The sequence below is a fragment of the Kwoniella newhampshirensis genome, assembly GCF_039105145.1.
Source record: "Kwoniella newhampshirensis strain CBS 13917 chromosome 10 map unlocalized Ctg14, whole genome shotgun sequence".
Taxonomy (NCBI): domain Eukaryota; kingdom Fungi; phylum Basidiomycota; class Tremellomycetes; order Tremellales; family Cryptococcaceae; genus Kwoniella; species Kwoniella newhampshirensis.
The window spans coordinates 524273-538773 of record NW_027118344.1 but is presented as its reverse complement, the minus strand read 5'-3'; the positions used below and the strand labels follow the sequence as shown (position 1 = coordinate 538773).

Here is a 14501-nt window from a genome sequence, read left to right as displayed (position 1 = left end):
AATGCTGTCTTCGTTACAGGGGTTCGTCAGTGGTCAGTGTATATTCGATTTACTTGCTGTTCGTGCTCGGATTGTAAGAAGAGAGCTGAAATGTTCACTGAACTGATTCTTTCGGTCATTGATACTTGCCGGTCTTTGCAACAACAACGAGTGATCCAGATTTGATCCCGTCGGTCCAGTCAACTGAGTTAGACATTTCCACCGTTCATTGCTGTTATTCTGTTCCGTGTTCGTCTGATCAGATAGGTGGAAATCACAGCATACTCGTCTAGCGCCGAGCATGGCCCCGTCAAGAGGTCAAGTAGTCGAAGGGAACGGTTCAGCTCCCAACCTGCTCACCTACCCGACCAACCTCGTACAGACGTAAGCGGACTTATCCAACTTTCTTCGCCTCCGCTTCCTCTTCCCTACATCACCAGCTACGATTATCCCCATGACGTCGACTGATATACTATCTTTGCACTAGGCTCGATGCGCACCAAGCTCCCGTCCATGTCATACGATACAATCATGGCTCCAAGTATCTGTTATCTGGATCGGCCGACCGTACGATCAGATTATGGAATCCTGCGTTGGGAAAGGAGATCAAATGTTATCGAGGACATGCTCAAGAAGTATTAGCACTGGATATGTGAGTCAGGTTCCCAGTCCTCGGTTCTCCCTCCTGTCTTTTACAATAATGACTGACTGACTGAGAGATGTCTGTAACAGTGCCCACGATAACGCCAGATTCGCTTCGTCAGGAGGAGACAAATCCGTCTTCGTGTGGGATGTTGCCTCAGGAGCTGTGACTCGTCGATTGCAAGGTCATTTCGGGAAGATCAACGCAGTGGCATTCGGACCAGATGCCCAAGTGCTTGCCACGGGTCAGTAAGCGGTTGTTGACATGCGGACCGACGTTGATCGAGTGTAAGAGATTTATGAGGACTGATACATCTGTGATCGTTCGTGTAGCTGGTTTCGACGCAAAAGTCATGCTTTGGGATATGCGGTATGTTCTCTGTTCGTGAGGTCGTATGTGATAAAGCTGACTCGATGTCCTCTCCTATTCCCGTGTGCCCAGCGCTCAATCACGCGATCCTATTCAAACACTGAAAGACGCCACATCGACACTCACATCGCTCATCCTCCCTTCTTCACCCCAACTGATCACCGGATCCACCGACGGCCATATACGCACATACGACCTCCGATTCGGACTCTTGACAGAAGACCTCGTCGGACACCCTATCGTCTCGCTGAAACTCTCACCGACTGCTTCCGAGGAGAGTATCTTGGTGGGGAGTGGGGATGGGAAGATCCGTGTGTTTGATAGGAAGGACGGGAGTGTTTTGCAGACGTTTGGGGGACATAAGGTCACGCCGCAGCAGGGGAGTAGGTGGGGTATGAGTTGGGGATATGGAGAGGGGTTGGTTCTGGCAGGTGATGAAGATGGCAAGTTGTGGTCTTGGAGTGTACTTGATGTGAGTGAAGAAGGAAAACCGTAAATGTCGGATCAACACTTATCGACCTCTTCTCATGTGCTCAGGCAAAACCACTCAACTCCTCTCCTACACCGATTCACAAACGCATTATCACTTCCATTGAAATGCATCCCAAGGGAAAAGAGATGATCACAGCCTCATTGGACGGTACCATCAAAGTTTGGTCCCGATGACCACGACAGCGATGTTCGAGGTGCAGAAAGATGGTCCACTCCCAGTGCACTTTGAGTGGCAACTATCGAAAAAGGACGGTAGCGGACATGACACGAAAGAAGCGGTGCAAGCCATGCTCGGACGTTGGCAACGAAAAAGTAGAGCATCGAACACAAGTTGTAACACTAAAATGCATGATCCAATTCAAGTGATACCGTTATACAAAAAGATGTGTCGATGAAGAAGAGATTGTTAGGTCTACGCTCGCGTTCCCCCATCCGCTCTACCTCAATTCAAGACCTGCCTCAACTGCCACCAGTGGAAATGACTATCATCAATATCTTCTTGGAGGCTGTCCTCCCCCATTTCTAGGCTGATAAGCGCCCCCACCTCCTGCTCCGCCATATGGGTTGTATCCGCCGCCTCTCCCCCCTGCAGGTGGTCCTCCATATCCTCCGTATGCTCCTGCCACAGGAGGTCGAGGTGGTACGCCACCATATGGATTCGGTGGAGGTGCTTGAGCATAAGGATTTCTGGATTGTGGGTTGTATGCACCTGTTCCATGGACATGATTAGCGATCACACTCCGATTTCACTTATGCTTGAGACTTACCATAGGCTGTCGGTGCTCCATACGACGCTCCCCCGTATCCGGTCTGAGGAGCAGCATAAGGAGTGCCTCCGTATCCACCATATCCACCACCTCCACCATATGCCGCGACGGGTCTAGGAGGAGGTGCAGAGTAACCTCCACCACCGTAACCGCCATACCCACCTTGAGGTGCATAACCACCTGAAGCAGGAGCGGGACCGGCTCCATGCCTCGCCAAATCCTGAGGAGATGGTTTAGGGTATCCGTTCCCTGTTCTTGCTGCTGTAGCCGAGTTGGCAGTGTTGTATGCTCCTCTTGCCATACCAGGTCCACCTCCGCCACCATTTGAATGTCTTGGTCCACCTCCACCCCCGCCGCGTCGTCCACCACCTTGACCCCCACGTCTAACCCAGTCTTTGTCGCTCTCGGTAAGTCTTGATGGACCAGGAGTATACCTCGGTAATATAATACTTCGGTGGGGATGAGCTTGGACCGGGAAATAGTATCGAACTGATTGGGAATTGTTGGGATCGAGATCTGGACATGCTTCGATGTTGGGGATAGGGGTTTCAAATGACGACGAAGGGACCCAATTAGGGTCTGCGAGAGCTGAGCCGGCAATCTCGCACAATGGTTTTCCTGTCGCGTCTACTTGTTCTTGTATCAGAATAGGCTGTTTGCGACAGTCAGCATGATTGCTCATACCTTGGATACTGCATCAAACTCACTTTCGTCGCTGCTTTCAGTGAATAGAGATGCTTGCAGAACGCGGCATAGAGCGGATTCTCACCCGAGATGAACATGACATTATCTCCCCAGCTATTTCTCCTCTTCTCGTCATCAGACAACTCTACCTCTTTACTTTTCAGGGCAGTCAAAAGTCTCTTTTGATCAATGAACGGTAAGAGAGCAACACCCTGCCAAGCCATTTTCTTCCCGTTCATGTCGATCTCAAAGTCTGACGGATAGAAGTCAATGATAGGAGAGTCCTCATCGGTCATGAGTGTCTGAAGGGGTTCGGGTAGATGGGTTCGACTGTGATGAGAAACGTTTTGTCAACTGTGTTTCTGCACACGACGTGATGTATAGACCAGACTCACCTTGCAGCGGGGAAAACGCCCAACAGCTGCGCAAATGGTTTGAATGGTATGCTGACTTCGAAATCGATATTCAATTTGCCAACATCCTTGAAGTCCTGAGCGAAAGGAGCATAGTGATAAGGATAGTACCAGTCCCAAGCTGGTACACCTTGGTAGTAGTATTCCAAGACCCAGCAGAGACCCTCCATGTAGGATCGTGTGATACTGCAGATTGGTTGAAATCTTATTTATAACAAGCTATTGCTTCCTTAGGCTGAAGTACTCACTTGTGTATGAACTCGGTATCGGACAGCTCTACCCCGAATTTCTTCTCGTAATACCTAGCTCTGTAGCCTGGTTCCCAAAGCTTCACATCATCCTCATATCCTTCAACTGTGCCATCGGGATTGAATTTGAGCTTCTTTTTGGGAACAGGCTGATCAGCTTCAGGATTAGGCGGGGCTTCAAGCTCGTCATCGTCGTCTTCCTCAAACTCGTCGTTCACTTCGTCATTTGAATCTTCGACATCGCCTGCCTTTCTCTTCCTTGACTTCCTAGAGGGCGGTCGGGATACCTCGACGCCTTCGTCCGCGCCATCGTCTTCCATCGTCTCGTCAGTAACAACAGCCGCTGCGCCCTCGTCCTCGTCTGTTTTGAGGGCAGACGGGACAACATCTTCGTCGACACCAGCCAACTCTGCTTGAGCCTCGAGGACAGCCTTGGCGTCTTCCTTTGTCAATTCCTCCTTCTCCTCATCTTCCGTTCGCTCGACTGTCACGGTTTCTGTCTCTTCCTCCCCAATCCCTCCTTCCAGTTCCGCTTTGAGAGCTTGAGCAGCACTCATGTTTGCCATGCGGATAGCTCGACGATTTTTTACGATGTCTAGATTACTGCCAGACATGGCCGCAATGCCCCTCATCATGGTATCGGTCTCGCTCCCGACCGGGTTCGCGTTCACCGCCTCGTCTTTTGGTTTGATATCGAAACCTGGTCGTGTTGGTAATGAAGGATGGAGAGCGCCGCCCCGTGCTGTCGCCGCAGGCTGAACCGCGACATAATCTGTCCCGTTGAGCTGCATCGAACCAGGTGCTGACTCCCGTTTGGCCTGCTTTCTGGCACTGGCTTCATCTTGTCGTCTATGTTCATCAATTCTCCGTCGCTTGTTGTTGGATTCTTGACGCTCCTCGTCTGCTTGTGAATTAGCTGATCTGCCCTGTGCCTGTAGTTGACCCGCAACTCACCCTCTTTTCGCTTCTGGAAAATGTCATCCTCGTTTTTGGCCAAGCCTTCCAAGATCAACTGCGCGCGGCCCAGATCCACCTTTCCGTGATTTGTCAAGTATCCTCCCATTGTTGGAAGTTGAGCTCTCCAGATTTTCAGCAACGCGTCGATTGCTCCTTCTCGAATCTCCAGACTGGGCAAGTGAGGTAGGAAATCGTTCCCTACGAAGAAAATCATGAAGATCCAATCATCGATAGCTAATTCCAGATCAAATTTGAAAGGCACATTCGGTACGTTCAGCTCGACGGCAAGGTATTCTCGCAGACATGCGACATCTAGGAAAATGAAAGGTTTTGGGTCGACGGGTTTCGCCACTTCGACGACATTGGGGTCTTTCACTTGTTTCTCCCCTGTTATGATATCCATATAAGCGACTAGTTTGTGAGGGAGGCCATTGATGCAAGCTGACTCACCTTTGCAATTCACACTTAAATGTCCCGGTTGCCCACAATTTCTACAGGGTTGAGGGCCCTTTGACCCCTGTGCGAAGACATCCTCTCTCAAAACTTTGAAGTGGGGCTCATGGGTTGCCAGCGAAAGCATGATCAAATCCGCGTCCAATCCGTAAATGACATGTGAGGTGTTGGCGTTCCAATTCGGATGACTTCTTTGTCTCCTGATCCAGTCCATGATTTTGTGTTCACCTTCTCCTGGGACAGAGGAGTCGGAGAGAATGACTTTCAGATCCTTCCATCCGGGATCGGTGGTGAGTTTGTAGGAGACCCAGTATTTCAGAGATATAGAGAGAAGATCCATAAAGGGGGTTCCTACGCACGATCTTGAGCTGAAGCCTCGTCAAATGAAACGAAGCTCAATTTACCAGGTGTAATGGCGTTCGTATCCCATGACTTCTTGTTGGCCGTCTCCTCCGACACAGTATGACCCATCACCTCGAACAGTTTGATCGCTTCTCTTTTCTCTTCTTCTTTGTCTGCGGCTTCTTGAGCTGCTCTAAATCGTCTCGATCGCTGTTGGTTCATCTTGGCTCGAGGAGCGACACCATCTGTCAATCATTCAGCCATCTGTAAGTCAACTTTCCTAGCAGCGCAAGTGACGAGCTCACCAATAGCCATCATCAGAACTTTTCTCGGTCTGGTCATGTTGACGACCCTCTCTGTATAGTTGAAGATCTCCACCATCATCTCCTCTTCGGTCTCTGGAGCAGGTTTGCCTTCGGGGTGTGTACATGGATGAACGATACCGTTCATATCGACTATGCAGAGAACGATCAGCCTCTAATATCAAGACATCCACGAATTGAGGCCAACAAGGCGTGCACACACTCACGGTATAGATTGTCCACCTCGAAACCGTTCGGATTAGGGTTCTCATATCTCAACGGCTCCTCGACGATCTCCCCATCAAGACCTCTGACACGCTTGGGAGCATCTTCGACGACCCTGTTGACGATCTTGGGGTATTTCTTGGACAACCATCTGAACAGAGCTGGGACACCCTGTGAGAGAAGGCAGATTGATATGAGTTGAGATCCCTGATGGAGGACACCAGACCGAACATCGGTGAAGGATGTGGACGTACCATCTTGAGATCGGTCTCGCCGTGACTGTACAGGTACCCTTTTCACTTTCCGTCTTCTACAACACCTTCCCACTTTTCGTGAGATGTCGATGACGATGTTGAGGTCGATGTGAGTTGTCAAGAGGATGAACAACGATGGATCTCATCATTCTGACATGACAAGAACTCGAATTGTCAGTTGAAGCTTTCTCAGTGACAGTGGCAAAAATGGGTCTTATACGCTCCACCCACTTTGTGCCCATGCCTGGTGACGTCCAGTGGAGGACAGTCAGTAGTAGTGGTCCAACTCACAGCAACAACGAGCCCTATGAAATCTTTCCTCGTCAACTCTACACGAAACAGTCCCCCTCACCCTCCATTCACGATGGCCCGTACGATGATGGGTGTCGAGGACGAGCTCTCCCGCTTATGGAGTCTGGTCGGTGAATTGACAGGTGAGCATCCATCTGCACCCATCCGCTCCTGTTCTGTACGTGTTGGGATACGACTGAGACCGTCGCATCAGAACAACTGTCGAATAACAGAGCACTTGTGACGCAACTGAAAAGCCGAAGTGAGAATGTCAAGGGTCAAGCAGCACATGTCGGTACGGGGTTCCCTCTGAGACGGTTCAATCTAGATATCTCGACTGGTGAGTGATGTCTCCGCCGTCGTCCCCGCTCGCTCAACCATTGTTGGTTCGCTCTTTGGTTACGTTGTCACGACACTGACATGATCGTCGTTGCTGTGGTTTAGAGGAATTCCAAAGTGAACTCGAATCATTTTCGTCCCATCTCGTGCTCGAGAATCAACAATTGCAATACGAGAACAAACAGCTCAACGCGCTGTTGAAGGAGTACGAGCAAACCCTCGAGACAGTCATGGGCAAGTTTAGAGGTATAGCCGTGAGTGTCTAGAAGCAATGCACTTGGTGATTGTTTGATCAGTGTGACATAAGCTGACATTCAAGCTCATCCCGGGATCCGATTGTCTCAGCACGCATCACAACAACACGATCTGTCTCTTCATTCATATTACACTTCGTTAATCCAAACTCTCCAAACGGCCCATTCCTCTGCACAATTGCACGATTCCACATCCCTCTCCTTACTCCTCAATCGACTGTCTACTCTGCTTCGATCTGCATTACGTTCGCTCGGAGGTGAAGAGACAGACATTGATCTTGCGTCCCAACTTCCCGGTCTTCTATCGTTCGCCGCGAACGCTTCTTCTGGTGCAAGTGCTGGAGCAGGTGATGGAGCCAGTCCGACGTCATCTCAGCCGAATGCTTCTCCTACTCCTCCATCACCTACGAAATCCACCTCATCGTCACTCTTATCCATCCCTCGAGCTCCTGCGAGACCAGCACCGTTTCCCGGATCTATACCCGGATCGTCGGGTGGATATGCTGGGACGGAAGGTCAGAAAGACTGGGCGATGGAAAGGGAGATGGAGATTTTGAGACTAGAAGAGGAGAATACATCCCTCAGAGAGATGTTGCGGATAGCGGAGGAAGCGAATATACCCGCTTTACCCAACATCGATAAAGACGATGAAGGAGGTGTAAGATCCAGTTCGGATGTTTCCGAGAAAGAGAGAAGTAGGAAGAGCTCGTTGACTATCGACGAGTTGGAACAGGGAGCGGCGATGGAGGCGGATAGGAAGGAAGCAGAGAGGGCAATGGACGCCTTTGACAATGATCATGAGGAGGTACATGATGTCCACGAACAGGAAGACGATGACGAGGAAGAAGGGAAGCCGAGACGACCGATAATGAACGAGAATATCCTGGGATTCCAAGCGGACATGCCTCCGCCAGAACAGGCTATCGTGGATGAGCCAGAGAGCGAGGGGATTGGGGCACACCATGATCAGCAGGAAAACCCACACCACGAAGAGGACGAACATAAGGATGCCGACAGAGCTGGGGAACAGGAAGTGTAGACCTATCAAAGTATGTCTCCGGGGGACGTTTTGGAAGACTGACAGACTGAAAAGGGACAAGTTCTTGTACATTTATCCATTTATGTAGATCTACATAGCATTGTGACGAATCATGAAATCCCATGCTTACGATCAATTCGGACCCGAAGAACAGCAGCTAGCTTATGACGATGTACGAACAGTATGCATCTTCTGTCTCGCGATGCCTCTACAATCATGTGCTCATAGCGACGTTTCCAACAGCGCTTCCCGATCCCTCACCCGCACCGATCGCCTCATCTGGTGTACCTCCCAACTCGAGTTTTTGGAGCAGCTCGTCCAGCTCTGATGTCCTAAATATCTTGGCTAGAGGTTGTTTGGATTCGGGATGCAATGTCATAGTCGCGAATTCCACTGTGATTTGTTTCACGATGCCAAGTCAGCTGGAGAAGTCCATAGCCAAGGCTTGACAGCTCATCGTTGTATCACTCACATTTTTCACTGCTTAGCTTTGTTGAATCCATAGTCTTGCTCATCACCTTCAAACACAGACTTTTCGCCTCTTCCAATGTCAGATCCTCCTTGTAATCCTGCTTGAGAAGGCTGGCTGCTGAAGAATGGTTCGATCCGATACAGGTCGCCTTCCAACCAGAGTAATTTCCAGATGGATCTGATTGGTAGAGTTGGAAGCCGTAAAGAGGGTCCCAACCCATATACAGGAGAGCGACACCGAAAGGTCTGAGACCTGAGAAGGGGTTTGAAACAGACGATGTCAGCTGTTGTTACGCCTGTAGTTCGAGTGCGCGCTAGCTGACTCCATCCGCTCACTCACCTCCGAATTGGGTATAACCCTGTTTCATATCACACAGTCTCTGGACCAACATTTCCACCGGGATATCCTCGTCGTACGAGAAAAGGTGTTTCTGCGCGCTATTTCTGGCAAAGTTGACCAAAGAGTTGGCATCGGACGTGATACCAGCGAGACCAGCGAGTATGTTGCTGCAAGCCGGATCGGGTCAGCTATCGACCCTTCAGTACTTCTAGATAAAATTGCGGCAGCTCACTTGTTCAACAAGAAAATCTTCTCACCACCACCTCCCATCCAAGCTTCCGTACCTTCTCCACCCATGCCTGAACCACCTGGAGCAAGTGAGAGATCCAGCAGTTTACCAGTCACCTTCTTCTCGGCGGCCATCGCTATACCTTCTTTCGAGAGCACGGCGAGGACTGTTCCCGCGTGAGAGATGGCTTCCATGGCATACTCGACTAGACGGGGACAGTGAGTGTCAGCGCTTCATAGAGTGACGAATGGAGTATGTGAAGATGTACCTTGGAACAGTCGCCCTAGAAAGTTCAGACACCGTCAGCTGATTCTTCAGATGCGAACGTAGCACTAGAGGCAGCTTACCCTCTGGGGAGAAGATTGTTGTCCGACCTAAGGAATCACAGTGGTCAGCGACATCGTCCACGTCTATCCTGTTATCCAAAGCTAGGATAACGAGTTGAGCTGAGCAGTACGCACTATCGTATCGTCTGGCCTACATCGCAACAAGTGGATCAGCTCGTGGCGCCATCTCACGATGCGGCACAGAGGTAAGCTGACTCACCATGATGACTGTTGAGTGCGTGAGAGGTGTCGTTCAAGAAGCAAGTGAGAAGCAGCAGAGTCGAACGATCCTCTGATGTGTGATCGTTGTATGTGTAAAAGGTAGACGCGAGTGCGTTTGAATGGCGTCGTGCGGGGAAAGGTAAAGCGAGATTTCATGACGTGGCAAAAAAGAGTGAACTGGTGATAAGGTGGGGCGGACTCTATGTCCGTGCCTTGGGAATCTGATAACGACCGAGACGTGTCGTGACCATGATTGAACTGAACTGAAACAACATTGACCGATTGACATGAGTACCAATTCAGCTGGACCGTTATCATACAGTCAACAGAGATCATGTCATCTTAGAAATCATATACGGATCTTCAGTACGTCCCGTCCCGACGATCCACCTCAGCCCTCAGCATGTCAGTCAACCTCTCTGAAGCGGAAGAGTATGAAATGCCACCACTTCGCTCGAGCGAGGAGGTGAACCGACAAGCGGGAGCCCCAGCGTCCAAGCTCTACGCAGAGGATGACGCTGGAACGTCGGATGAAGATGCGAGACTGCTCCACACCAGCTTGGAGGCTGGAGGTAAAGTTAACGAAGATGGAGAGGAGGAATTGGACAATGATCCTGTGTCATATAGGCGGGCCGTCACGGATGAAGAGATGGTAGGCAAGGGATCCAATGTGGAGGCTTTGATTGCGCGAGTAAGTCCAACGACTCCGTCAACAGAACTTCTCTGATATCTTCCTCATATTCCGCATACGTGAACAATTCAACTCCTCTCAGTCGGCTAGTGTTCTCGCTCACGCCCTCCCCCTTTTAGACTGTTCCTACAACAGATGACCCGTCTCTTCCGACCTTGACCCTCCGCGTTCTTCTCCTCGGCATATCATTCTGTATATTGGGGGCATCCGCTTCCCAGATATTCTACTTCAAGTCCAACGCTCCCACTTTCTCATCCTACTTTGTCATACTGGCCACCTATCCTCTGGGACATTTGTTGGCCAATGAACGTATGATACCGAGGGGAAAACGGATAGGTGGATGGGAGTTGAATCCTGGACGATTCAGTATCAAAGAAGCGATTCTGGTCAGGTGAGCTTCGAAACTATGTTTGCATTCTTGATTCTAGCCGAGATTAAATGTCTCTCCCGAATCTTCTCGTAGCGTGCTGAGCTCTTCGGGAGCTTCATCAGCCTACGCCGCAGATATCCTTGCGATCATGGAATTGTACTACGATACACCTCTGTCTACTATCTCATCTCTGCTCTTGCTCCTGACGACCCAATGTATTGGCTTTGGCCTCGCAGGTGTGTTCTCGTACAATCCCCACCCTCTCAATCTCTTGCGCTTACAGGGGAACGGCGGCCTCGCTGACTTCTGGAACTCACAGGTATGGTCCAGAACCTCCTCGTGTCGCCTCCGGCAATGTACTGGCCATCCACCCTAGTTACAGTTCAGCTGTTCACCACGCTCTACTCCACCACCTCTTCTGCACTCTCATCCTCAGCTCAGCAGCTCACTACAAAGCGACTCCGCATCTTCTTACTGGTCTTTCTCGTCACTTTCGTCTATCAATTCCTTCCTTTTCTTCTCTTCACAACCTTGACATCGGTGTCGATGTTCTGCCTCATCGACAACCGTTCGTGGTGGCTACGGACTCTGGGCAGTGCGTACTCTGGTCTAGGGATTGGAGATCTCAGTCTCGATTGGAGCAGCGTTGGATCGACTGGACCGCTCTATACACCTTATTGGGCTTTGGGTAACTATTTCGGTGGACTGGTGGGAATGCTTTGGATCGTGAGTTGTCCTTCCTAGCTAGTCGAGGTTCGACAGCATTCTTCCCTAGACATGACTCTCCAATTCTAACTCGCAATGTCGACTCACGCCTCAGATCATGCCCGTGCTCCTGATGTCTGATTTCTGGGATGCGAAAAGTTTCCCTTCTCCCGTATCCGCGGGATTGTACAATGCGACATTCCAAAAATTCGAGGTCACCTCGATTCTCAAACCGGATCTATCTTTGGACGAGGAGGCTTGGGACAGGGCAAAACCGCTCCTGTTGACGCCTTACTTGTGAGCTGAACGCTTCAAGACATCTAGTTCGAACTCAACTAACGTGATCGACGTCGATTGCAGTGCTCTATCTTACGCCTTGTCGTTCGCGGCGCTGTCCGGAGTACTGGTGCATGTCTGGCTTTGGCATCGAGACGAGATCAAGCAAGGTGAGCTTCCCGACTCTCTCTGAAGGGAGGAGAACAAGCTGACTCAAGGCACTTGTGCAGCGTTATCAAAGCGAACTATCCTCGACGATGTGCATAAGTGAGCTTAACGCATGGCTTTGGACCGCCATCACAAGCTGACCAGGGCAAAGCAAGCTCATGAGAACATATCTGTCCGTACCGTCGTCGTGGTATATCGGTCTGCTAGCTATCAATTTTGGCGCTGCAGGTAAGCGCGGCGGCTATCTCTTTAGAGCAGGATTCACTGACATTACTTGAGCTTCGTAGTCATTCTGGTCAAGATCACTCCATTGCAGATGCCGATATGGGCGTTAGTGCTGTCGATGGCCATAGCGGCGGTGAGTTGCGAAGACTGCTGAGGCTGAAGAACACTGATCTGACCTTTGTTCTAGATCTTCTTGGTGCCGTGCGTCACATCAGATCGAAATGTGTAGTTCCTACTGATCCCTCGACAGAGTAGGTATCATCGCGGCCGTCAGCAATACAACCATCGGTCTCGTAAGTGATCTGCAAGCAATGTCATTCCTGTGTGTTGCTGATCATCCGTTCAGAATGTTCTCACGGAGTTGTAAGCTGTCGTTGCACCTTTTGCTGGCACTTCGCTGATGTAGACGTGATAGCGTTGCCGGTGTCCTGATGCCTGGTAAACCTATCGGCAAGTGAGTGATCGGTTGACAGATCTCGAGCCGAAATAAGACTGATCTGATTTACAGCGTTACCTTCAAATGTTATGGTTGTGAGTCAATCGTAGTCCCTCCCCTAACGAACAAAATTGACCTGTAGCAGACATGGCCATGTCTCAAGCTCTTGCTCTCACAGAAGACCTCAAACTGGGATGGTATACATCCATTCCACCACGGGAAATGTTCGCTTGTCAGATCATCGGAACAGTTCTTGGTGCACTTGCGAACTGTATGTCACCTGTCTTCAGTGATTGCACCTCTCTAATATCTGACTCCGTCGTCTCTAGACGTCACCCTCGAGTCCGTCATGATCTCTAAGAAACCCTATTTGGATGGCACCACAGTCGACCCTACAGGACAATGGACAGGCCGAGCCCCAGCGATCTTCTACTCTGCAAGTGTCATCTGGGGCGCCGTTGCTCCAAGACGATTCTTCAGTGGAGGTTACGAGGTTCTATACCTTGGTTTCTTGCTGGGCGCCGCAGTGCCTATCGCTTGCTACTACGGACACAAGCGTTGGCCGGGTTACAAGCTGAACAAGGTGAGTATGTGACCTCTCCCGAGGATTGTGGAGGGATGAGGCTGACGAAGTGGCTTGCCTATCAGGTCGTTTTCCCCATCATCTGTAGCGGAGCATCGATTGTACCGCAATAGTACGTCACAAGCGTCGTTCTCAATGTCCTTGTAGGCTGACCACGTGGGCTGTCCCCTCAGTCCAACCAATATCATCCTTACCGGAGCCATCGTGGCAATATTCGCCAACAGCTGGTTTGCCAAGAAACATCCCAAAGTACACGGTCAATACATATACGTGGTCAGTTCTGCCTTGGACGCTGGCACGTCCATCACTGCCCTGAGTATATACTTGTTATTTGGAGGTATCGTATGGAGTTGGGAAGGACCGGATTGGTGGGGTAATTCAAGGATTGATTCCGAGCATTGTGTTCCTGGCAGTTAGACGTTTAGAGACGGAAGCATGTCCATCATTGTCAATCGATACAACAGCAAGGACGTTGATGCATGGGATCATTACGGACGCACTCCTTGGATTTCACCTCTTGTTCTTGGCACAGGATGCGATCGGAAGAGGTGCCACACCCCGGACAAGTCACCGTGAGTGACGGACCGACCCGTAACGTGCAGTATTTCGGAGATGTGCGGTGTGAGAGGGGTGATTTGAGGTAGGACAGGACGATAGAGATTGTTCCACAGTCGTCGCGCAGAGCAGAGCAGTCGTCCTTCGATCTCTCACCTCGTGAGATGTGCAGGATCAGCTCGATGACATGGAGAAAAGTGAGACGGATTTGTAACAAAAAGGTAAACAACCGGTCAACTGCGAGTATATATAACTTGGGGACATGCGAAGGGGACACGTCCACCTGTTTGGTGGGTAAGAAGAACCCTAAACACACGCACGCCTATTTCTCCTTGTTCGTAGCTTACAAGCTATTCTATCGTGTGCACATATACGCCTCTCACCGTAGTTGGTTCTTCTGAATTGGCATAACGAGAACTCACATACACACACTGAGAGAGAGAAAGGGGCCCTCACTCAGCATCATCCTCCTCATCATCATCATCATCGTCATCATCATACCTTGTACATACGGGACTTGGGTTCTATTTTTCATCTCATCTCTAAATAGATCATTGCACTCATACACATACACACACTCACGCATCGTACCATTCTTGTGTCGAGTAACCTGTCAAGTCAGTGGAAGAGAGAGGGAGAGATCAAGAGGGCATTGACACGACACGATAACGGTACGGTACGATTTGAGACGAAACGAGACAAGACAAAAGACGCGTTTTCAGTTCAACCACCATCGGCCAAACGACCAAACGACCAAACGACCGAACGACCAAACGATCTGACCGACCAAGAGAGAGATCATTGTGCATTTGTGTTCCCTGTAAAACATACTGCGGTGCAGCGGACTCTCGCA

The 14501-nt window shown here is 50.2% G+C and overlaps 5 protein-coding genes across 5 annotated transcripts; 3 read left to right on the top strand and 2 right to left on the bottom strand.

Annotated features, from left to right (window-relative positions):
• Positions 1-280: 280 nt before the first annotated feature.
• IAR55_006902 (uncharacterized protein) lies at positions 281-1657 on the top strand (the record flags this gene model as incomplete). Its single annotated transcript, XM_066949980.1, has 6 exons — positions 281-363; positions 467-631; positions 712-866; positions 955-991; positions 1064-1463; positions 1529-1657. The coding sequence occupies 6 exons, from the start codon at positions 281-283 to the stop codon at positions 1655-1657; spliced, it is 969 nt and encodes a 322-aa protein (XP_066799672.1).
• Positions 1658-1971: 314 nt separating this feature from the next.
• IAR55_006901 (5'-3' exoribonuclease 2) lies at positions 1972-6131 on the bottom strand (the record flags this gene model as incomplete). Its single annotated transcript, XM_066949979.1, has 11 exons — positions 1972-2192; positions 2251-2902; positions 2958-3264; positions 3330-3533; positions 3596-4496; positions 4550-4939; positions 5003-5356; positions 5410-5592; positions 5653-5802; positions 5877-6045; positions 6129-6131. 11 exons carry the CDS (start codon positions 6129-6131, stop codon positions 1972-1974), a joined length of 3534 nt encoding a protein of 1177 aa, XP_066799671.1.
• A 361-nt stretch (positions 6132-6492) lies between these two features.
• Positions 6493-8051, top strand: IAR55_006900 (uncharacterized protein; the record flags this gene model as incomplete). The annotated part of the gene is made up of 4 exons (XM_066949978.1): positions 6493-6562; positions 6634-6759; positions 6864-7012; positions 7104-8051. The coding sequence occupies 4 exons, from the start codon at positions 6493-6495 to the stop codon at positions 8049-8051; spliced, it is 1293 nt and encodes a 430-aa protein (XP_066799670.1).
• Positions 8052-8265: 214 nt separating this feature from the next.
• Positions 8266-9640, bottom strand: IAR55_006899 (uncharacterized protein; the record flags this gene model as incomplete). Its single annotated transcript, XM_066949977.1, has 8 exons — positions 8266-8444; positions 8524-8775; positions 8863-9029; positions 9095-9296; positions 9360-9374; positions 9439-9465; positions 9553-9568; positions 9638-9640. The coding sequence occupies 8 exons, from the start codon at positions 9638-9640 to the stop codon at positions 8266-8268; spliced, it is 861 nt and encodes a 286-aa protein (XP_066799669.1).
• A 402-nt stretch (positions 9641-10042) lies between these two features.
• Positions 10043-13510, top strand: IAR55_006898 (OPT family small oligopeptide transporter; the record flags this gene model as incomplete). The annotated part of the gene is made up of 18 exons (XM_066949976.1): positions 10043-10330; positions 10450-10721; positions 10794-10936; positions 11020-11426; positions 11521-11702; positions 11766-11851; positions 11912-11948; positions 12001-12077; positions 12137-12207; positions 12262-12275; positions 12325-12367; positions 12421-12437; positions 12490-12528; positions 12583-12605; positions 12656-12781; positions 12840-13093; positions 13159-13205; positions 13267-13510. The coding sequence occupies 18 exons, from the start codon at positions 10043-10045 to the stop codon at positions 13508-13510; spliced, it is 2370 nt and encodes a 789-aa protein (XP_066799668.1).
• Positions 13511-14501: the final 991 nt, after the last annotated feature.